The sequence below is a fragment of the Histomonas meleagridis genome (genome assembly GCF_020186115.1).
Source record: "Histomonas meleagridis strain 2922-C6/04-10x chromosome Unknown contig_44, whole genome shotgun sequence".
NCBI classification, from domain to species: domain Eukaryota; phylum Parabasalia; order Tritrichomonadida; family Dientamoebidae; genus Histomonas; species Histomonas meleagridis.
In genome coordinates this window covers 370,778-391,424 of record NW_027150887.1, presented here as the reverse complement: position 1 = coordinate 391,424, position 20,647 = coordinate 370,778, and the positions used below count along the sequence as shown (strand labels likewise).

At 32.6% G+C, this 20,647-nt stretch overlaps 11 protein-coding genes across 11 annotated transcripts; 5 read left to right on the top strand and 6 right to left on the bottom strand.

Moving 5' to 3' along the window:
* Window positions 1-938: 938 nt before the first annotated feature.
* GO595_006433 (uncharacterized protein) lies at window positions 939-1,829 on the bottom strand (the record flags this gene model as incomplete). Its single annotated transcript, XM_067919786.1, has 1 exon — window positions 939-1,829. One exon carries the CDS (start codon window positions 1,827-1,829, stop codon window positions 939-941), a length of 891 nt encoding a protein of 296 aa, XP_067773311.1.
* A 421-nt stretch (window positions 1,830-2,250) lies between these two features.
* GO595_006432 (Thioredoxin) lies at window positions 2,251-2,586 on the top strand (the record flags this gene model as incomplete). The annotated part of the gene is made up of 1 exon (XM_067919784.1): window positions 2,251-2,586. The coding sequence occupies one exon, from the start codon at window positions 2,251-2,253 to the stop codon at window positions 2,584-2,586; it is 336 nt and encodes a 111-aa protein (XP_067773310.1).
* A 228-nt stretch (window positions 2,587-2,814) lies between these two features.
* GO595_006431 (Coiled-coil domain-containing protein 65) lies at window positions 2,815-4,200 on the bottom strand (the record flags this gene model as incomplete). Its single annotated transcript, XM_067919783.1, has 1 exon — window positions 2,815-4,200. One exon carries the CDS (start codon window positions 4,198-4,200, stop codon window positions 2,815-2,817), a length of 1,386 nt encoding a protein of 461 aa, XP_067773309.1.
* A 1,482-nt stretch (window positions 4,201-5,682) lies between these two features.
* GO595_006430 (uncharacterized protein) lies at window positions 5,683-6,042 on the bottom strand (the record flags this gene model as incomplete). The annotated part of the gene is made up of 1 exon (XM_067919782.1): window positions 5,683-6,042. One exon carries the CDS (start codon window positions 6,040-6,042, stop codon window positions 5,683-5,685), a length of 360 nt encoding a protein of 119 aa, XP_067773308.1.
* A 1,935-nt stretch (window positions 6,043-7,977) lies between these two features.
* GO595_006429 (26S proteasome regulatory subunit 8-like A) lies at window positions 7,978-9,144 on the bottom strand (the record flags this gene model as incomplete). The annotated part of the gene is made up of 1 exon (XM_067919781.1): window positions 7,978-9,144. One exon carries the CDS (start codon window positions 9,142-9,144, stop codon window positions 7,978-7,980), a length of 1,167 nt encoding a protein of 388 aa, XP_067773307.1.
* A 420-nt stretch (window positions 9,145-9,564) lies between these two features.
* Window positions 9,565-10,875, bottom strand: GO595_006428 (Adaptor complexes medium subunit family protein; the record flags this gene model as incomplete). The annotated part of the gene is made up of 1 exon (XM_067919780.1): window positions 9,565-10,875. The coding sequence occupies one exon, from the start codon at window positions 10,873-10,875 to the stop codon at window positions 9,565-9,567; it is 1,311 nt and encodes a 436-aa protein (XP_067773306.1).
* Window positions 10,876-11,783: 908 nt separating this feature from the next.
* On the top strand, window positions 11,784-12,758 carry GO595_006427 (uncharacterized protein; the record flags this gene model as incomplete). Its single annotated transcript, XM_067919779.1, has 1 exon — window positions 11,784-12,758. The coding sequence occupies one exon, from the start codon at window positions 11,784-11,786 to the stop codon at window positions 12,756-12,758; it is 975 nt and encodes a 324-aa protein (XP_067773305.1).
* Window positions 12,759-13,180: 422 nt separating this feature from the next.
* GO595_006426 (putative aspartate aminotransferase) lies at window positions 13,181-14,380 on the top strand (the record flags this gene model as incomplete). Its single annotated transcript, XM_067919778.1, has 1 exon — window positions 13,181-14,380. One exon carries the CDS (start codon window positions 13,181-13,183, stop codon window positions 14,378-14,380), a length of 1,200 nt encoding a protein of 399 aa, XP_067773304.1.
* A 275-nt stretch (window positions 14,381-14,655) lies between these two features.
* On the top strand, window positions 14,656-16,239 carry GO595_006425 (AGC family protein kinase; the record flags this gene model as incomplete). Its single annotated transcript, XM_067919777.1, has 1 exon — window positions 14,656-16,239. The coding sequence occupies one exon, from the start codon at window positions 14,656-14,658 to the stop codon at window positions 16,237-16,239; it is 1,584 nt and encodes a 527-aa protein (XP_067773303.1).
* A 147-nt stretch (window positions 16,240-16,386) lies between these two features.
* Window positions 16,387-18,429, top strand: GO595_006424 (uncharacterized protein; the record flags this gene model as incomplete). The annotated part of the gene is made up of 1 exon (XM_067919776.1): window positions 16,387-18,429. One exon carries the CDS (start codon window positions 16,387-16,389, stop codon window positions 18,427-18,429), a length of 2,043 nt encoding a protein of 680 aa, XP_067773302.1.
* A 1,343-nt stretch (window positions 18,430-19,772) lies between these two features.
* On the bottom strand, window positions 19,773-20,504 carry GO595_006423 (ribosomal protein L7Ae; the record flags this gene model as incomplete). Its single annotated transcript, XM_067919775.1, has 1 exon — window positions 19,773-20,504. One exon carries the CDS (start codon window positions 20,502-20,504, stop codon window positions 19,773-19,775), a length of 732 nt encoding a protein of 243 aa, XP_067773301.1.
* Between the last annotated feature and the right edge of the window lie 143 nt (window positions 20,505-20,647).

Below are 20,647 nucleotides of genomic sequence, written 5' to 3'. Positions count from 1 at the left end.
TAATGATAATTATTTTTATAAATATGAATTAATAACATACAATAAGCATTTGTTTGTGTATCATTTTTGAACTTGACCCTTATTTATACAAGTCATATCCATAATTAGGATTAGTTAAAATATTAAAAATATTCATAATCTGGCAATACAATACAGGCCATAATCTATTGTATACAAGATAAAATCTTAAGTATATTGATTATTAATTGCGTAATGAAAATAATATTTTTATATGAGAGTTTATTGTTGGTGTTTTTTGTATTAACTTGTGAATTTGTAGATATTAATGGATAGAAATCAAAGTAAAAACTTATGGAATATGTTTAAATTATTAATTTTCATTCATAATACACAAAATCAAGAGTAATATAAAAATAATCGAGACCATTCATAGTCAATGTGAAAGAGTTTAACAAAGAAGTAATGAAAAATAAAGATTAAGTTAAGTGGGTGTGAAAGTTATATATATTATTATTGATATGAATGTTATTGATTTGTCAGCTGTATTTGTTATTATAAATGTGATGGTAAATGGGTTCGTAGGCCATGAAATACATCCTTCAATAGTAGTACCAAGATAAACACTTAAATCATCAATTATCTGATACATTTTCATTTAATGTCATAACAATAGTTTTGATATTATTATATGTATTTTTATTATAATCATTTTTACCGTAATAATAAATACATTTAAGATTAATCTAGGGTATATAATAAATACTTCGAACCTTATTTATAGTTAATAAACTCACAACCTGTACTTAACACATCTCGAAGACAAATCATCCATTCATCATACACATCCATTAATTCATCATCTTTATATTTATCTTGTTAAATCACATTATTAAATTTTTCCTTAAATGTATTACATAAATTCATATTAATTTTTTCATATTTATTTCAACGAATTCTTTACACATTTAACATAATTATCATATTTCCGGATTACATTTTTCTCTCACGTAGTCGATTATGTTCTGGTGCCTATTATACTGGTGCATATATACCAGTGTGTCCTTATCATCTCGCGTCGGGAAATGGCCCGAAGGCGCCAAATGTTTACCCTTCGGCCAACAGTAATGCATCGATATAAATCTTCCATTACAGTCGATAATTTCATGTTTAATATAACTTTGATTTAATCGCGTGTAAATGACATAGTTAAAATCGCCTTGATCAAAGCCATGGTCCCAACATTGCATCCACTCATCATGTGTTATTAACAGTTCAACCATTTTAATGAATGGTACACGTCCACCAATTAATGATCCGCTACAAATTATTGGACTTTCCAATATTTCAGTAGTAAGATTGTAATGGCATCCGAGTATCCAAGCAGAGTTATAAGAACATCTAGAAATAGGTCGGCTCTCAGATTGGAAATACAAAGTGTTTTCATCTGTTGCAACTGAAAATGGATCTCCAAAATAAAATGCATCAAATCCATCAGTATGCATTACCCGTCTGAACTTCTTCCCTTCACCTGTAAGGTATTTGTAATATAATTCCCATCGATATTTTTCAACACTTGTAGAGAGGCGAGTTGTAACATTTGATATGTATACAAGTTCAAGCCCACAATTAAGGATTTCTCGTGGAATATTAACGTTATCTGGTACAAAACAAACAATAGTAGCTTGGCAGCCAACTGAACGAAGCGAACGAATTAAATAACCAACACTTGGTTTATAATGTGTAATAACTGTCATTATTGCATCTTCTTTAGTTGCTGTTGGTGTAATTGTTGCAGTGATGTTACAGAAAGGGCAGTGTTTAGACCAAGATTCATAAATGATTAAATCAAATGAATCTTTTGGATGCATTTTTGTTAAAAAAATTCGAGATGTAAAAGGGAAACACACAAACCCAATAAAAATTACAAAAATTATTGTTTTATACGGTTTTTCTTTTTGGTGCAAGTTGGTTAATGCCGCCACTTTTATATCGTGGCACAAATAAAAAAAATTCATTGTTAACTCTCTGGTAACAAATCGACATATTTATAGTACCTTTTTGTTGTTTTACCCCTTTTTATTGTGGATTAACACGTGATTTATTATAGAAAATATTTAATATACATATGAACGAGAGTAATGACGCGTCACTTTTTCACCCAAAGTGCTTTGTGATGTTCATCAATTACGATAAATTCAACCCAATCAATTTTTCAGAGCAAAATTGAGTGCCAATATCGGTTTCAAAACCGCCGGACGCTGAAGCAAAAATTACATCACAATTTTATTGATGGAACAATTTTCAGGTGACTCTGCTGCACTCAAGAAACTCATTGCTGATGGTGTTGAGAAAGGTCTTGTTGTTGTTGACTTTTCTGCTGACTGGTGCCCAGATTGCAGAAGACTTAATGCTTGGCTACCAAAGATCATTGCAGACAACCCAGACGTCAAGTTCATTGGCGTAAATAGAGACGAATATAGGGACCTTTGCTCTGAATATAATGTGAGACACATCCCAACTGTTCACTTCTTCAAGAAGGTTGATGGCCAACCAAAAATTGTTGAAACCTCTGTAGAACCAAGGAACAACCAAGAGTTTACAGCTCTTTTTGCAAAGCACAAGTAAACAATTCATCTTAAATTTTACAAAAATATATCATTCATAATTTTCTTTCACTATTATTGTTACATGGAATACAGCTTAGAAAGGAAAAAAAAATTATAATTTTTCAAATATCAATTCTAAATATGTAAAATCAAATTTCTTTAATATAACAAACATAACATATTATACTCTTTTAAATCAGAGTTTCTTTTTAAAAACAATTTTCTTTTAAACAATTTTTATATACAATTAAAATCCCTGCAATTTGTTTGCGCCTATAGTTAATCCCGCATCAATTTTAGGTATTGCTTCTTGGTCGACTCTTCTTAGGGGTGCGTTTGTATTTTGGTTTACTATGAACAAAGTATTTGGCTTGTTCATTAAGTCCGGCGATATTCCCATTCCAGCCATATATTTCTTTAGCATTGACTTCAACGCCAAATTCTTTTGTGTCAGTGCTTCTTTTTCACGTTGCAACGACAACTTATCCAACAAAACTTTATTATATCTTCGATAAAAGTTATCGAACAGGTCACTTTCGGCGACATATTTCGAATCTCCTTTAAGCTGCAGCTTAAATTGTTGCATTTGGCTCTTAATTTCCGGATCAGTATCAACAATTGTTTGAGGAAATGGAAGAATTTGCTCACTCTCAGTCTCAAGTTTTCGCGCCATTTCGGCGTATTTAAGGATTTTCTCAGCAAGTTTCAACTTATTGGTAAGCTCATTATTAATATCCTCAAATGCAACAGAGATTTCGGCAAGTTTCCGTGCTTCAGTAACACGAAACTGTGCCATTATTTCTTTAAGTTCCCGAAAGTGAAGTGAAAGATTGTTTTTTTCGGTGCGAAGTCGTTCATTAGATTCACGAGATTCGCGTTCGTTGTTCTTGATTTTTCGATGCCAATGTGAGATTTCGGACGCATTACGTATGATTTCGTCTTCATTCGATTTCATGATTTTTTGGCGGTTTTTGTGCTTTTCCAACATTTGATTAAATTGTTCCATTCGCCCACTACTAAGACGTTTGTAGGATTTATAGGCTTCAGTGATGGCCGAGGATACGGCATTAGTTTCTTCTGTAAGATGTGTGCGGAGAGTTGAGATCATTTCTTGATTATTAGTTTGAAGATGATCTTTTTGACTACGGAATTTGCTTTCAAGTTCGTTCTTTTTAAGCGTGTATTCATGGTCAATGGCATTGATTATGTCACGGATTTCTGAGACATTTTTGTTGTATTGATCAAGAGTAGACTTTCGATTTGAATCATATTCATTAACAATGGTTTTTAAAGATTCATTAAAACGATCAAAGTCATTTTGAAGTCGTTTGTTGGAAAGATTGTTGAGTGTTTCGAGATTTTTTTTATGTGCTCGAAGTGCAAATTGATATTGCGATTCTCCTTCATTTAACCATTGGAAAAGCCTATTTATAATTACATCACAACGATCAAGTTGCTTGGTATAATCAGCTCGAATTTTTTCGATTGATGATTTTTGTTCTTTGTTCTTTTCAGCTACTAGAATTTCGCGCCATTTGGAATCAACAGCATTATTACTAAGTTGTTCATATTTTTTGAATTCTTCAAACCTTTCTTTTAGGCTTGCAACCCTATTTTCTTTTCCTATATCCATTTCCTCATATTAACGAATATAACCGTTGAAATAAAGTGTTGAAATATTGCCACTTTTCTCTTATGGAACCAAAATGGTAGAAAAACTTCTCAAAGAACAACTTAATGTTGCAATTAATAGTGGTGATTTTTTATCAGCAGGTAAAATTAATTCAGTAATTTGTGAAATCGAACAAAACAATGACGAAGAAATTATTCAAAATTTTATCAATAAATTTCAAGCTCAGCTTAACGAATATTCTCAACTTCGTGATGATCAAGTTGCTTCAATAAATAAAGTATATGAACAACAAGAAATTGTGATTCGTCAAAAAATCAGTGATTCATTTCATAAACTTCAAATTAATCATATTGATGTTTTAATTGAACATGAAAAACAGTGTCTTTTTAATTTTGCAAATATACAACTTCTTCCTGACAGCTCAGCTGAAAAAATTCGTGAACAAGCCAAAATCGCAGGATATCGAAAAGACTTTGATTTAGCAGAAAATCTCAAATCCAAAGCAGAGCACATCGAAAACGAAGAAAGACAGCGAAAAGAGAACAAACTTAAGGATGATTTTCTCGATAAGAGAAGGACAATGTTAAACAAACAAAAATCGGAAATTATCGAATTGTCGAAGCAACTTAAATTTGCGTTGCATGTACTCAATGTTGAAAAACAAAAACAAATCACTAAAGTCAATCAAAAATATCGATTTGGAATAAGAGAAGCTTTGCAACAAACAAAACAAAGCATCAAAGAAAATGTGAAAAATGGAAATTTAATGAATAAATGTATCCAAAAATGCACTGATATATATAATGATACTTTGCAGTGCAGTGAATAGACTGTAAAGTTTTCATATGAAATGATAAAACAAATATACATGTTTGAAATGATTTATAAAATAAAGATATTAAATAAAATTTTCACATTTTTAATATATTAAAATCTTAAAATATTTTGTTTTCATAAATTATAGATTATAAATAGTCATTTGAAATAAAATTTTTGATTATAGATCTTTTCCCATAATATAGATCTTGATAATATATGATGACAGGTTGAGGACAATAAATAATAAGGGGAATTTATAATCAAATATAAGCTAAAATAATTTTAACTTTTTTATTCTTCCATTCATGAACTTCAGTTTTAAAGGATTCCTTCATTTCATCAAAATTTCTTGAATACTTTTTCTGAAATTTAGAAATCGTAATCAAACCTTTAAATTAATTAGAATAATTTTACATAGATCGTGATAAATTTTCAATTTTTTCAGTCACTTTTTGATATGAAATTGAATGGCTTATAATTCGTCAAAATTTCAAAGGGAAATCGTCCTCATCAAAAATTGAATCAAAAAGTGAAATGTCAGATGGAAGGGACGGACAAAAAAGAGGGCAAATATGATCAAAAAATTGTAACAACATGCAACACACATCCAACAAAAGACTCTGCTTTGTGCACATCATATCTGTAAAATGCTTGAATTATTATTTATTGAGATTCCTTAACAATTTTCTGAAAAGTGTCGAGGTATCCTGGAAGATCTTCCAAAATTCCGTTAGCCGCTTCGATGTTGCCTGCTTGAACCATATGAGAGATTGTACGTAAAGCAATTCCGAGTTGGTTACCTCCAATTTGAAGAGCTGATCCTGCGCATTTGTGAGCTTGAGATCTGAGTTCTTCCTTCGGCATTGTCTTATAATTTGAAATTATTGTATTAATAATTGGAACAACATTTTCATTCCATTCGTTCATAAGAAAATCTGGAAACTTTTGCTCCATAAGCTCCTCATTTTGCTGTACGATTTCGTCGTCAAGAATTGGTTCGTTACGAATGCTTTCCCTGGTCATTTAAATCTGCCAAACACGCATCAGAAAATTGTTAGAAAAAACTTGTCAAAAACTAGTTCTCAAATTGTGCTGGATTTCAATGAAGATTTGTGTGAAAGCGATAACTCGAAACTTTTTCCTTTTCAATTTTCTGGTTGATGTCTGGGAAGAAGAAAATGTTTCATCATTTAAGAATAGATTATTCATTTGGTAAATCACGTGGAAATTATAAAATTTACCATAAAATAAAAAATGGAATCAAGATAGAGTTTATGATAAGTTTGCATATCTTTGAATTGATTTTCATCGTTTTGCTTGCAATTTTTATTGTCAAATCCAGTTTTCTTGTCCATTTTTCTCATTCGTCAATGGGATAATTTTAAAATTTTTGTATCAAGGCTAGATCCTTTAATGGACATTTTTAGTTTATATAAAAATTTTTATGCATTTAGAAAAAAAAATTCATTTATCACATTTTCATCAAGTTATTCTTTGTTAATTAGAACATTTATTTGACACAATTCTAATTCAACCCACATTTGAATATAATAATATGTACATATTGAATATAAAAAATCTCGAATTTGGATTGATAAAAAATTATCTAAATTTCATGGCATAACTTGACTGCAAAATACTTTTAGCCAACGTGCCAGTAATAATTTTTAGTAGTGAATGGACCTTTTATTTAATATTGTTGGGAACGATATCTGACTGTGGGGTGAATGTTGACAAAAATTTTTTATTGAATTTTTCAATTAATTATCACTGAAAATTTCAGAGGCTTTTGAAAAGGTTATTGCGGAAGTTAGGATTTGTGTGGGGGGTTGAATAGGGGTGAACATTTTTTGCGATATTATTTCATAAAATTTTGATAGATACGTTGAAAAGCTGAATTCATAGAATCTTCTCAATAAATCAAACTTTTGATAGCAAAAAGTTTTTCAGAGCAAAGCATTGAAAGGATTTTTATGTTTAGATGACCGTTAATAACAAAATCATTTTTGATGAACGGAACAACTCTTCAAGAGACACAAAGTCATCATCCAATTATTAACAGTTCCACCATGATAATGGATCAATCAAAATACCTTTCAGGTTCTCCACGGCAATCAATTCAATATTACATTTCTCAAGAAAAGTATAATGAAGACAGAGAAGATTATCTAGAAAAAGAAAGGGAGACCCTAAGCCATAAAGAAAATTGTGTTTTTTGCAAAAGACTTGAAATTAAACAAGAAGAGCTGAAAGATTGCATAGATGAATTGAAAAAACACATACAACTTGAACAGAATCAAACATCCAATAACACATATTGGAAGATTTCAAAATCTTTACTGATATTTTGTTGGATTTTCCTTATTGTTCTCGAAGTATTTTTAGTATGCTTTGCCTTTTTTTCACAGGAGATGTAATTTTTTATTAATAAATTAGATTAGACTCGAAAATCTTTCTTGAAACTTCCATCAGCTGCCAGTGAATATCCCTTGACACCGTTGTAAAATCAAAGAATTGAATTAGTGGTGACAACTTTTTAAGTACTGTCATAAAGTCGTGTTATTTTTAACACATATCACACGTAAAATTCCTTAAAACTTGAGGAACTTCTCAAAATGATTAAAACTATCCAATAAAAAACATATTTAGTTATGCAAATACATAACTTTTCTTAGTTTTTTTTATAAATATTTGCCACTATGAAATAAATGTTGCAATTCTTACTATTTACTATTTTTACTTAACCTTTAAAATTATCTTACTCAATAATGTGTACTATAACCTGTTAAAAACATAAAAATTTTTATTTGAAAAAAATAAATCAAATCTTTCACATCAGCAAATCTGTAGTCACATCAGCAAATTTGTATGTCACAACAAACACATTTAAGTCCCATTTCACCAATTGCGTTATTCTGAATATTTTATTTAATTTTCCAAAAAAATTTTTATTACTTTTCATTTAAGCATTTGCTTTATACTCATACTACGTTTGTCGTCCTTCTTCGTTACCTTAAACACAGCCATATCGAAGTCTTCTTGCGTCACATGAACTCTTCTTTCTCTCAATGCGAACATACCCGCCTCTGTACACACAGCCTTTAGCTCAGCTCCCGATGCTCCACTTGTTTCCGCGGCAATTCTCTTGAGGTCGATGCCTCTTTGCAGATTCATTCTTCGAGAATGGATCCTCAAAATTTGGAGTCTACCGGCGTCTCCCGGGTTAGGGAACTCTATTTTCCTATCAATTCTTCCGGGACGTAATAATGCTTGATCCAAACAATCAATTCGATTTGTTGCCATAATCACTTTGATGTTATTGGATGACTCAAAGCCATCGAGTTGGTTCAATAATTCAAGCATAGTACGCTGTACTTCGCTATCGCTACGTTTGCCTTGGCCACGGCTACTTCCGATTGAATCAATTTCATCCATGAAAATAATGGATGGGGCATGTTGACGAGCCATAACAAAGAGCTCTCGGACCATACGTGCTCCTTCGCCAATGTATTTTTGGACAAGTTCAGATCCAGATACTCTGATAAATGTTGTATCAGTATGATGAGCAACGGCACGAGCTAAAAGAGTCTTACCTGTGCCTGGTGGACCGTATAAGAGAACACCTTTTGGTTGAGCAATACCAACTGATTCAAATAATTCAGGATGCTTGATGGGAAGTTCAATAACTTCTTTGATTTCTTTGATTTGCTTGTCACAACCACCAATCATTTCGTATGTGGAATCTGGAACTTTATCGACTTTCATTAAGGCAACTAATGGATCCACTTTGGTGGGTAGAATACGATGAAGAACTGAAGTGTCACTACGAAGAGCTACACGTGTACCAGATTGAACACCGCTGATATCAACATCATCATCGACCATAACTAAATATTTTCCTTCGTGGTTATTGCTAACAAGTGCTCTGTTTTTACCGACTTTCTTGATAAGTTCTGCTACATCAGAAGGATTCTCTTGGAGATGGAAAATTTCATCTTTTAAATCTCTGACTTGCATGTTTAATTCATTTCTTTGAGCTTGCAAACGAGCGATGTTACGCTTTTTCTCGCTCATAATTGATTCTAATTCAACGATGCGTGCGCTGATGAAGGGAATCTGATCCATTTTAATGTCAAAACCGCGCCGATACGCTGTTTATCCGGCCAACTTGAGAAAATGGGTAAAAATAAGGGTAATTTAACGGTATTTTGAACAGTTTCATATTTTTCTTTCTTGCTTTACTGAAATAATTGTCAATATAACAAGATAAAAAGGGAAGCATTTCGTTTCCTGAAAATTTAAATCTATAAATTCAACAAGAAAATATAATCATGAAAACGATTATTTCTGTGAAAAAGTAAAAGTTGAAGCTAAACTCCAGTTACAGTAAAAAAGCTCAACATTTGCAAATGATTACTTGTTGGTTAATGACATATGAAGAATCAAATTTTATTTCATTTCTCATTTAGTATTCAAAAAGTTTTATCGTTCATTTAAAGTTTGATTTATTCTTTTCACCTTAAACAAAAGATATTCATCGATTGTTTAAATGAAGTTAAACGTCATGCACGTTGCAGTACTAATTTCCTTAATCCACCTCTTTGGTGGCGTTGATGAACCAGATGTCGAAACGACATAATTCTTAATTGTCAAACCACTTGGCAACTTTCCAGTACGCGAGAATTGCAATGAGATTGGACCCAATATGTTCTCAGCTGCGCAAGGAATGCCATTGTCGAAGATAAATCGGAATCTTCCAGAAAATTCTTGAAGACCAGGGAATTTCTGGATTGTCCAAGTGACTTGTCTTGTCTTAGGATTGTATTCGCTGCTTTGGGTTGACTCAACAACAGGTGGAAGTTCGCATGAGGCATTAGAGATTTCAACAGGACATTGGAAAACGACTTTAACTTCTGGTGGAATATCATCGGGGTCATAATGGGATCGAATTGAAAGACGGAGAACGACTGCTTTAGTTTGTTTGTTTTCGAAAACTGGTGTGATAGTAAATGGTGTTTGGAATGATCGGGTTGTACGGTACCTGAAAATGTTGGATGTGCCTTCTGGTGGTGCAAAGGAGATGGATCGGTCACTGTCAAATGATTGGGATTGGACAAATGGTGCAAATACAATATCATCATATTTCAATAAGAGATTCTGAGGAATGGAGCGTGTGGCAACGGTCATTTGTGGATCAAACTGAATAAGAATTGAGGGCTGGCCTTGAAGGAATGACTTGATTGTTCCGACACCAGTAATGGTGGATCGGATTATGTTGTTGTCGACTGTAAGTTGTGCTTCTATACGTTCATCGAGGATAAAGAAGACTTCGTTTGTGGATAAACTTCTTTGATCAACAGATAATGCAAGTGGTCGATCAAAGTCTTGGTTATCAAAGGGTCCTAAAAGAACAACACCTCCAAGGTTAAGTCCTTTATCATATTTGACTGTGTTATGAACAAGATGAAGAAGATTTGATGAATCTGTTGCTTGTGGACAACCAAATGAAAGAACTTCATCTACAATTTCATAAACTAAACCAAGGTTTTGTTGCATAATAAGTTCGGTACAACGCCCTGCATAATCTGAAATAACGGATACAATGCGAGAAAGAAGTTCGAGTAAAAGTGATGGTGACATAGATTCTTCTGTTACAATGACGAAGTAAAGTTGAGCTTCGCAAATATATGCAAAGTTCATGTTATCGCAACGAAATACTGCTGGCGGTGGATTGGTGGATGCAATTTTGGCATAGAAGGTCTCAACAACGCTGTGAACTGGTTCGGTAAGAAATGCACGGATAACGATTGGGTTACCTCGTGAATTGATGCAGAAGAAGTACTTAATTAGCCCCATGAAAATAGAAAGCGGTTTCTATCAAAAACAACGGTTATACGATCTTGGCAAACACTTTGGTGAAGTCAACGTTGAATTCTTCAGAAAGAATCATCTTATTGCTTTTATCTGATAAAAGTAACGACGATTTTCATTTGATGGCACTAAGTTAAATAACCTACAGAAATTTCATCATTATAAATTCCTTTTTATGAGGGAAAGACGATCAAGAAATAAACGTCTCCCTAGAGTAAATAAACGGTCGTCATATCTTCATGATTGTTGTTCCTTCACCTGAAATGCTTCTTCATCATAAAAGCCCTGCTTTTAATAATCAAATTACAACAGTAGAAATTTTCTCAAATCGTTGTTTAGATTCGAATTCTCCAAGACAATTTCCAAAATTATCTTTAGATTTATTCTTTGCTTGGTCAAAAAATAGAAAGGAAAATCCTGTATTATGTAAGTCAAATATAATTTCCATTTTATCTGCTTTTCTTTCTTATGGAAATGTAAGACAATTTTTATACTTCGGCATCTTGGCATTAAACATTGGTGAAGTGGAAGCAGCAATCGAATTTTTAACTGAGGCGGCAAAACTTAAATCCAAAGAAGCAACTAACTTAATTGGAATAATTTATTCAACACATAAAGCAAATTCTGATTTACCTTTGCGTTGGTATCAAAGAGCTCTCCGAATTCGTTCCAATCAAGCTCTTTCTCTTATTGGAGAGTATCATTTACACGCATCAAACTATCAAAAATCTTTAAAATATTTAGCTCGTCATTATTTCCAAACAAAATCAATTCTTACTGCAACAACAATAGCAACTGCACTACAACACCTCTCACACAATCTTAATGGAAACAACAAACAATCAATTCATCAATTACTTTTGAAGTGGCTTCGCTTTTGTGCCTCTCAAGGAATGTTATCTGCTGTCAACAAAATTATTGTAGAATTAAATGGGAAACCCGAAGATATAAAACTCTTTTTCCAATGGCTTTCCATAGGAACTCGATATAACATCCTTAAATCTCAACAATATAACTTTTCTCCTCTCCTTAAGGCCAACTTTTCAAATGATTTCTCTTATCCACCATTATCTTCAGTTAAAGCACACGTACAACAATTTGCTCCATTTAATAGTATGCCTCGCACCGTCACTTTTCCAGTTAAATACGTTACAACAACGCCGATACAAACCGCCAAGCCTCCTCCAAAAGAAAACAAAAACAAAATTCCAATCACTTTATTCCCTTCAAATTCACCAACATCTCGTGTTATCCAACTTTTCAGATATGCTACATCAGATTACTCTCAACGAAATCTTCAATGTTGTACACTAGTTCTAAATCAAATTAGAAGTAGTGCTCCTCAAACACTTTTTGATTGTGAAATCTGGCGCAACAAATTCTTTGCTGTAGATGATTCAGAGTCACAAGTTTCTTGTGGTTTCATATGTTATCTTCTCAAAGATTATAATCAAGCATTCATATGTTTTCGTAATGCGGCCGAATTAGGAAGTGAAGTAGGCTGCTGCATGTGTGGCTTGATGCTTTTCCATGAAAATTCATCCAAAAGAGAGATCAAAAATGGACTTTATTTCTTTTCACGATGTAAACTTGACCCAATTGCACTAATACATATGGGTGTTGCATGCAATGAAAAGGAATGGGTAAAGAGAGCAACAGAACTCACAAAAATGAAATATAAATCAGGCGAAATCTATGAATATGTTGGCGACTTGTTTTTCGAAGGAATAAAGTTCCCTAAGGAAATGAGAATCGCACAGATGTGGTACGGGTATGCAATTGCGAAATACGAAGAATACGGATTTGGCATCGAAAAAGTGTCAAAGAAATTAGCATCAGCTGTTTTTCTGCAGGAATCACATTCATGAGAAATTTTTAATATTTTCTTGTTCCAATTTGATGCGTGAATGCTAGATTAGGATTTTTTGAATTCAAAAATCTTCTCAAAGTTAAAGTTATACTATTAAGTTTCTTGTTTAAAATGTAAAGAATAACGAAAAGCATTTAATTTTTTTAATGATTCTGAATGCATAAAAAAGTTTTTCTCATTAAATTTAATGAGAAAGTAAACGATCAAATCGCGTTGAATTCTTTTTCAAAAAGTTTTATTTAAAATCACAAATTGAATTCAATTTTTTGGAAACAACAATTCACATTCTGATCGCAAAAAAAGTCGATGGACTGAAAACAACAGAAAAAGTTGAATCGATTCAGGCGACGGTTTTTGTATAGTCTTTGTGATCGTTTTGATTTGAATGAAACGGAACGGTTTTTCATGTCACTTTACCAGATGCTCTCTCCTTATATGTTGAAAGTCTCTACCCGCGGTTCTATGATTCGAAAAATGTCGGATAAAGCTGATGCACTTGCAGAACAATATGGACCAGATGCCGTTCATAATTTTTCATTAGGAAATCCAAGAATTCCACCACCACCCGAATATTATAAAGCTCTTATCGAAGTCGCAAATGAAGAATTTCCACTTTCCCATGGTTATTCATCTACAATGGGTGATTTAGCTTGCCGTAAAGTTTTTGCAGAAATGTTTTCCAAAATCCAAGACGTTCAAATTGGACCAGAACATATTGTTTTGACATCTGGTTGTGCAGGAGCTATGAACGTTGTTCTTAGAACAATTTTGAGTGCAGGTGATGAAGTTTGCTGTGTTGCTCCATACTTCCTTGAGTATCCATTTTATGTGGAAAACTTCCATGGAACAGTAGTTGATGTTCCAACAACATTCGAAGAAGGCTGGCAGATTAATGCTCAACGCCTTGAAGAATATATCACACCATTAACAAGATGTGTTATCATCAACTCACCACAGAACCCAACAGGTATTGTCTACACACAAGAATGTGTTGATGCCATGTGTGAAGTTCTTAAGAGGAAATCAAAAGAATATGGAAGACCAATCTATATTCTTTCTGATGATGTATATACACGTGTTGTTGCACCAGGAGTTCATTGCCACAAAATCTTCAAGTCATATCCTCATAGTATTATTGCATATTCTGTATCCAAAGATATCTCTATCCCAGGTGAAAGATTTGGTTGTATGATTGTCAACCCTCTTCTTGAAAATAACAAACTTCTTATTCATTGCTTGGCTCACTCTAATGAAATTCTCGGATTTGTTCATGCTAACCGCCTCCATATGCGTATTATTCCAAAGGTTATGCCAGCTACATCTAACGTTGAACTTTATAATAAGTCTCGTGATATCATTTGCAAGATGCTTGATGATTGCGGAATCAAATATGTGAAACCAGAGGGCACCTTCTACATCTTCCCGAAGATCCCAGACGGCATTGGCGAATGGGAATTCTGCGAAAAGATGGCCGACCACTTTGTTATTATTGTTCCAGGATCTGGATTCAAGGCTCCCGGATTCTTCCGCTTGTCTTACTGCAAGCCACCAGAGGATATAGAAAGGGCTGTTCCTGCTTTTAAAGCAGCATTTGCCGAAGTAATGAAAAACAAAAAGTAACTTTATTAAAGTGAAACCAAATTAATTTTTGTTTTGTTTTAGGTTGAGTATACCAATCTGCTGGTAATAGTTAATAGAAATTTTTTGATCAATTGATTTTTTTCAATGACAAAAATTTTGGAATGTTTGATCATTTGCATGTTGAGCACTCCAATTCCCAAAAGATTATTGTAAACGCAGGTAAATAGTTTGGATTGCTGATTGTCAACGGATGGATTTATGGCACTTTTTGGTGTAATGTACGTTTACATTTATATACTGTACGTTTATTTCAAATGAATATTTCGGGATTCATTGAACAATGCGTTTTAGGTGAAGGTTCATATGGAAAAGTATATAAGGCAACAAGGATTAGTGATGGCCAAACATATGCTATAAAAATTGTTAATTTATCAAAATTATCAAGAAGAGAAATTGAAGATTCAATTAATGAAATAAGAATTATGGCTTCTTTTACATCTCCATTTATTATCAGATTTCATGAAGCATTTTGTGATCAAAAACGTCTTTGCATTGTTACTGAATATGCGCAACTTGGTGATTTATCAAACCTTATTGCAAGAAGGAAAAGAAAAAATAAGCCACTTCAAGAAGAAGCAATATGGAGATTTCTTCTCCAAATACTTGAAGGTCTTCGTGTTCTTCATTCTTGCGGTGTTCTTCATCGAGATTTGAAAACAGCCAATGTACTTTTGTCTGCTCCAGATCTTGCCAAAATTGCCGATTTAGGTATCTCTACAGTTCTTCATAATCGACAACTTGCACGTACTCAAATCGGAACACCATTATATCTTGCTCCAGAAGTCTGGAAAAAGAATCCATATGACCAAAAATGCGATATGTGGTCACTTGGAGTTCTTTTATATGAATTAATGACATTTTCATTTCCATTTATGGGTCGTACATCTGAAGAACTTGCACGTAAAATATGTATTGGAAATTATATTATGCCAAAAAAGTATTCTGCAGAATTAAACTCAGTTTTAAAACGTTTACTACAAGTTAACCCATTAATTCGTCCATCTGCAGAAGAAGTTCTTAATATGGAATGCGTAAAAGATAGAAAACATCTTCTTGATATGTTCCAACCAAAAACTCCACTTCGAAAAAGTTATTCTTATCATTTGTTATCAACAATTAAAGTTCCTTTAAATAATATCCGAAATGTTAATCTTCCAAATCCATCATATGACGAGAAAAATGGTTATGTTAAGCCGATTGAACAAAGAATGCATATGAAAAAAGATGCGCCACTTTCAGGAAAAGATATTTCAAGAGTTTCTACACCAGAATTAAAAGCGATAGTTGATCAAGATTGGTGGAGTCCAAACAAAATCCCTTCAGATGAAATTCAACGTAGAAAAAATCCTGTTCGTCTAAGTTCAATAAGAAATGTACCAATGAGAGAACCTATTCCTGATATTGTTGAAATACCAAATGATATAAAATCAAAGGCACCAGAAATTAGAGTTCGGCCACAAGATGTAAAAGGAAGAGTACCAGAAATAAGAGTTCCTGCACCAGTACAAAGAGATCAAATTCCTGCACCAAGAAGAATACCACAACAATATTGTGAACAAAGAAATCTATATCAAAGAAAACAAAATTGTTACGATGGGTATAATAACAATCAAAACGTAGTCCAGAATAGAGATCCAAGATGGAGACAACCAAATCAAATACAGGTCTTACAAATTCAACAACAACCAGCTTGTCAAGATCCAAGATATAAACCTAATAATAATCAATATAACCATTTAAGACAACAAGCTAATATTCATCAACAAATATATGAGCCACAACAAAAACTTCCAGTAATGCAAGGCAATCCAAGATTAAGGAGAGTTGGAATAAGATAAATTTGTTTGTAAAATGAATTTTATCGATAAATTTTTTTTGTAATAAAGACCGAAGCTTAAGTCTGCATTCTGAGGTAAAATTTTGTTCAGAAAAATTCAATATCATAACCTCTTTCCTCATTGAATTCGGATTCTGGATTGAGACAGATGGATCGTGGTCGCGCACCAATGCAAAAAACATATGGACGCTATCAGCCACCCCAACATTTGCCACAAAAGCCACCTCAGCATGTTATTAAGGTTGAAAGAAATTCAAATAAAACAATTACAACTCCATTTTCCATTGGTATGAGTCAATCTTTCCGTGTACAGAAAAAACAAGAATTGATCGTTGAAAAGAGGCCGCCAAGTAAACAAGTACCTTTATTTCATAATTTTCCTGTTTCAGCATCTCTTTCAAATTTATCTTCTCTTTCAGAAAAAAGACAAATCAACGACAAAAAGTCAAAAGGAAATAACGCCCATGCACAAAAGCCAGAAAAGAAGCCATATCTCCCAATTAAAGATGTTTATTCAGTCGAAGATATATTACTTTTACAACCAAAAAACCAACCACAAAAGAAGATAACATCCCCTGGATTTTTAATATTTTTAAATCTCTTTGATCAAAAGAAGAAAAATCGAAATAATGGAAAAAGAAATAATAATAAATCCAAACGAGATAAAAACAAGCAAAAAGTACAACAACGCCTCGTCGAACATGAGTCTGGAAGATTTGTTGGATCTGCGTTGGCTAAAGAATGCGGGTTATATGATGAAAATTCTATTGATTCACTTAAATCTCAGGCACAGATATGGATAAATCGTCTAAACCCAGGCAATATGAAGGAAGTACAGGATAATATTGTAGGATTACATTTATCGTGGGATATTATTGTCGATTTGTTTTTAGATTTAGCAACAGCTAACTCCGAATTTCCTGAAAGAAACCCACAGCTTGGGTCTTTGATTAGGCTTGCAATACAACTTAGTCAAGAAAACCAAGAATTTAAGCAAACATTAGTTGATAGAAGTCTTCAGGCTGGATTTCGTCTGAACTCTCTTAAGCAAGTTCCTGTTGGTTCCTTACAAAGTATTATTTCTTGGAATGGCTGTTTATTTACTTCTGGTCTAATTACAAAATACCAAATCAATGATTATTTTAATGATGTTATTGATAAGCAATCACTTGAAATGGCTATTGAAGTTCTTCGTACTGGTATGTATATATGTGGGAAAGCATTTGACGAGAGTGCGCCTGAAATCGGTGAAACGTTTTTCACTTTTTTAGATGAAAACCGTTCAAACCGTGGGCACGTTAAATTCCTTGTTTCGGAACTTTTTTCTTTAAGAGCAAACAAATGGAACACTAATCTAATCATAAAAAATGGTTCTGTAACTAAGAAACCATTATTGGTAGTCAAAAAATCACCTTCTATTAATTTACAATCTTTTGATGATGTTGATAATTCTCAAAGTATTGAATTTGGATATTTACATAACTTAAAAGAACCACCTCAAGGAATGATTCCGCAAACTTTAGTACGTGTATGTTTTAATTCATTACCACATCATTTGAAGAGTGATTATGGATATGCACAATATGTTTCAGATCTTTTTATCAATTCCAAAATGGAAAATTCTTTACTTACATCATTGCTAAAACGCGAAACCAACAATTATTGTAAGATTGTTCAAGATGAAGAAAATCCGACATTATGGGGCATTTTATATATGGTCTATGCCTTCCTCTATTCCAACAAAACCATTTCATTAGACTTTATGATCAATACATATTTGAATATTCCAAAGAATTGTTATAATCTTTCACATGACAAATTTATATACAAAATTGCCGAAGTCACTGGAATACCTCTGAGTGAAGTTGAACAGTTTCCTACCATTTTTAACGACAATTCGAGTGATTTCATCGACTCATTAGTTACGATATCAGATCCAATCGAAGACATCGAAAACGTTGAAATTTGCTCGGAAATCGCCGCCGCGGTATTTGTTCGATGTCTTTTCGATGACGCATTCCAAGAAGAAGAGCCAATTTTCGAAGAAGTGTTTCTGCCGCATAAAGAGAAGTTGGTGACTTTGATGGATAAATATCCTGAAGCTATAAATCGGAACGTGGAGTTCACACTGGAAACAGGCGAAATGAATGAAGAGCAAATAAATTTGGTGAAATCTTTCTTCGTGAAATGATATGTTTGGGATAAATGCACTTTTATTGAATAAATTATTGAAAATGGAATTTTATTTGCATCCAATTTGTTATAGAAATATGAAACGTTTCATATTGTTAATCAAATGTTTTCACTAAATAAGTTTTATGAAGTAAAAGCTGTTCAATGAAAATTTGATATCAGTCAAAAGAAAATGTTGAAGAAACAAGACAAAACCTTAAAGAAATGTATAAACAATAAATGTTACCTTCAATTTTTTTAATCTATGCGAATAATATCAATAATAAAAGCAATCAAGATAATAACAAAGTTCAAATATTAAAAATTCTTCAAAATGATGATGTAAAAGAATGATGATAATATGATGAATTAATGATTTTAATTTTAATCAAACAATTGATATGTTGTTTTTATAAAGATATTTCTTTTATAAATAGCCAAAAGGAAAATGTTTCGTTAAAAAATATTGTTGTAAATTTTTTACATGAAATAATTTGCTAAATGATCATAATGTATAACAAGACAAAATCAATATATAAATTATGATACAAATTACAAATTAGAATAATAGGAATATAACAAATAAATATGGTATTCATAATTTTTTTCATAAAGAAAAATTTCTAGAAATTGTACTTCGTTTTCTAAAGCATAAAATGAGTCATATGTTATTAAATTTAACTTTTTAAAAATTGTGTTGGATCTCATTGAATTCTTTTTCTTCTGGAAGATGAAGTAACTTATTAAGTTAGTATTAAACAAGAAACATCATTTGAACACTTGCAGATATCGAATATAATTACAGCATTTATCACTGACATTATAAAACAGCAAATTATCCAGTGCCATGTTGTTATGAACTATTCTGTGGGGCAAAAAAAGCTTTGCATAGATCATTTTGGACCAGTCTAATTAAAAGATTAACTTACAAATAATGATTTTAAACATCATAAGCAATAAATTAAAGAATGTTATAATCATAATGAAATTGCAAAAATAATTCGTAATGATGAAATAAAAAAAAACATTAAGAAAAATCATCACAAATAAATCTTGATTTTCGTCAATTGATGAAACTAAAGCTTTTTGAAAGTTGTTCATATATTGGAAATTAAGCTAACTTATTTGATCATGCAGCATTTTTTGAATCAATTAAATGTTTTAAACATTAAATTAATAATGCATTATCGTATATTATGAATTGAAATCAATCGGTTCATTTTTTAAATGTTGTTACGCGCTATACAATTTTTTTTTATAAAATATAAAAGTGACTTGCCAAAAAATGATTAATTTTGTTATTCCATGTAAAAAAACACAATTTATGTAACTTTATTTGGATGCAGATTAGTATTTATTTATTTACTCATGCTTGCCTTGAGCACGAAGTTTTGCGATTGTCTTTTCACTGAGCTCGCCACCACCCCAATGATGCATTTCTTCCTTATATTTCATTAAGAAGTTAGCATTAACGGAATCAACTATTTGTGAGAGTGCCTTGCGATCCTCTGGGCGAACATCAGAGACTGCAATGCATGTGCATGTCTTCATTCCAACAACTTTACCGAGACGAGCCTTTGACTTGACAATTACATATGGAATATCAAGCTTGCGGCAGAGGGCTGGGAGCCAAATAACAATTTCAATTGGATCAACATCATGAGCAATGACCACTAGGCTGGCTTTCTTGGCTTCAACAAGAGATGTAACATCCTTGATACCATAAGCAAGTGCTTTTTTAGCAGAAACATCAGCTGGAGCAAGTGACTTCTCTGATTTTTCAGCCGCTGCTTTGAGACGGAGTTTCTTTTCGGCCTTGGTTTCTGGGCGATACTTTTCAAGGAACTTGAAGATTTGGACAGCAGTAGCTTTGTCAACAGCATGGTTGAAATGGTTAACTGGAGGTGGGACCTTAAGGCGCTTCATGAGGATACGGCGTTGACGTTGGATGCGAACATACTTGGGGAAACGAACTTTTGATGATGCGACAACCTTGGCTTGTTTCTTTTCTTGTGTGAACAAGAAGTCTTGATTCTTTATGTCAGCATCCAAAATAACCTTTTCTGGTTGTGCACGAGCTGTTCTTCGTGACATGTTGGGAAAGGTTCGACCAGCCCAAAAAACCGATATTTTTTTGAATGAAAAGTGTCATTATTGTCCATATTTCTTCTGTTTTTATTTGTTTAGGATAGTCCTTATAAATGCATTTGTATTATCAAATTTTTGAATAATATATA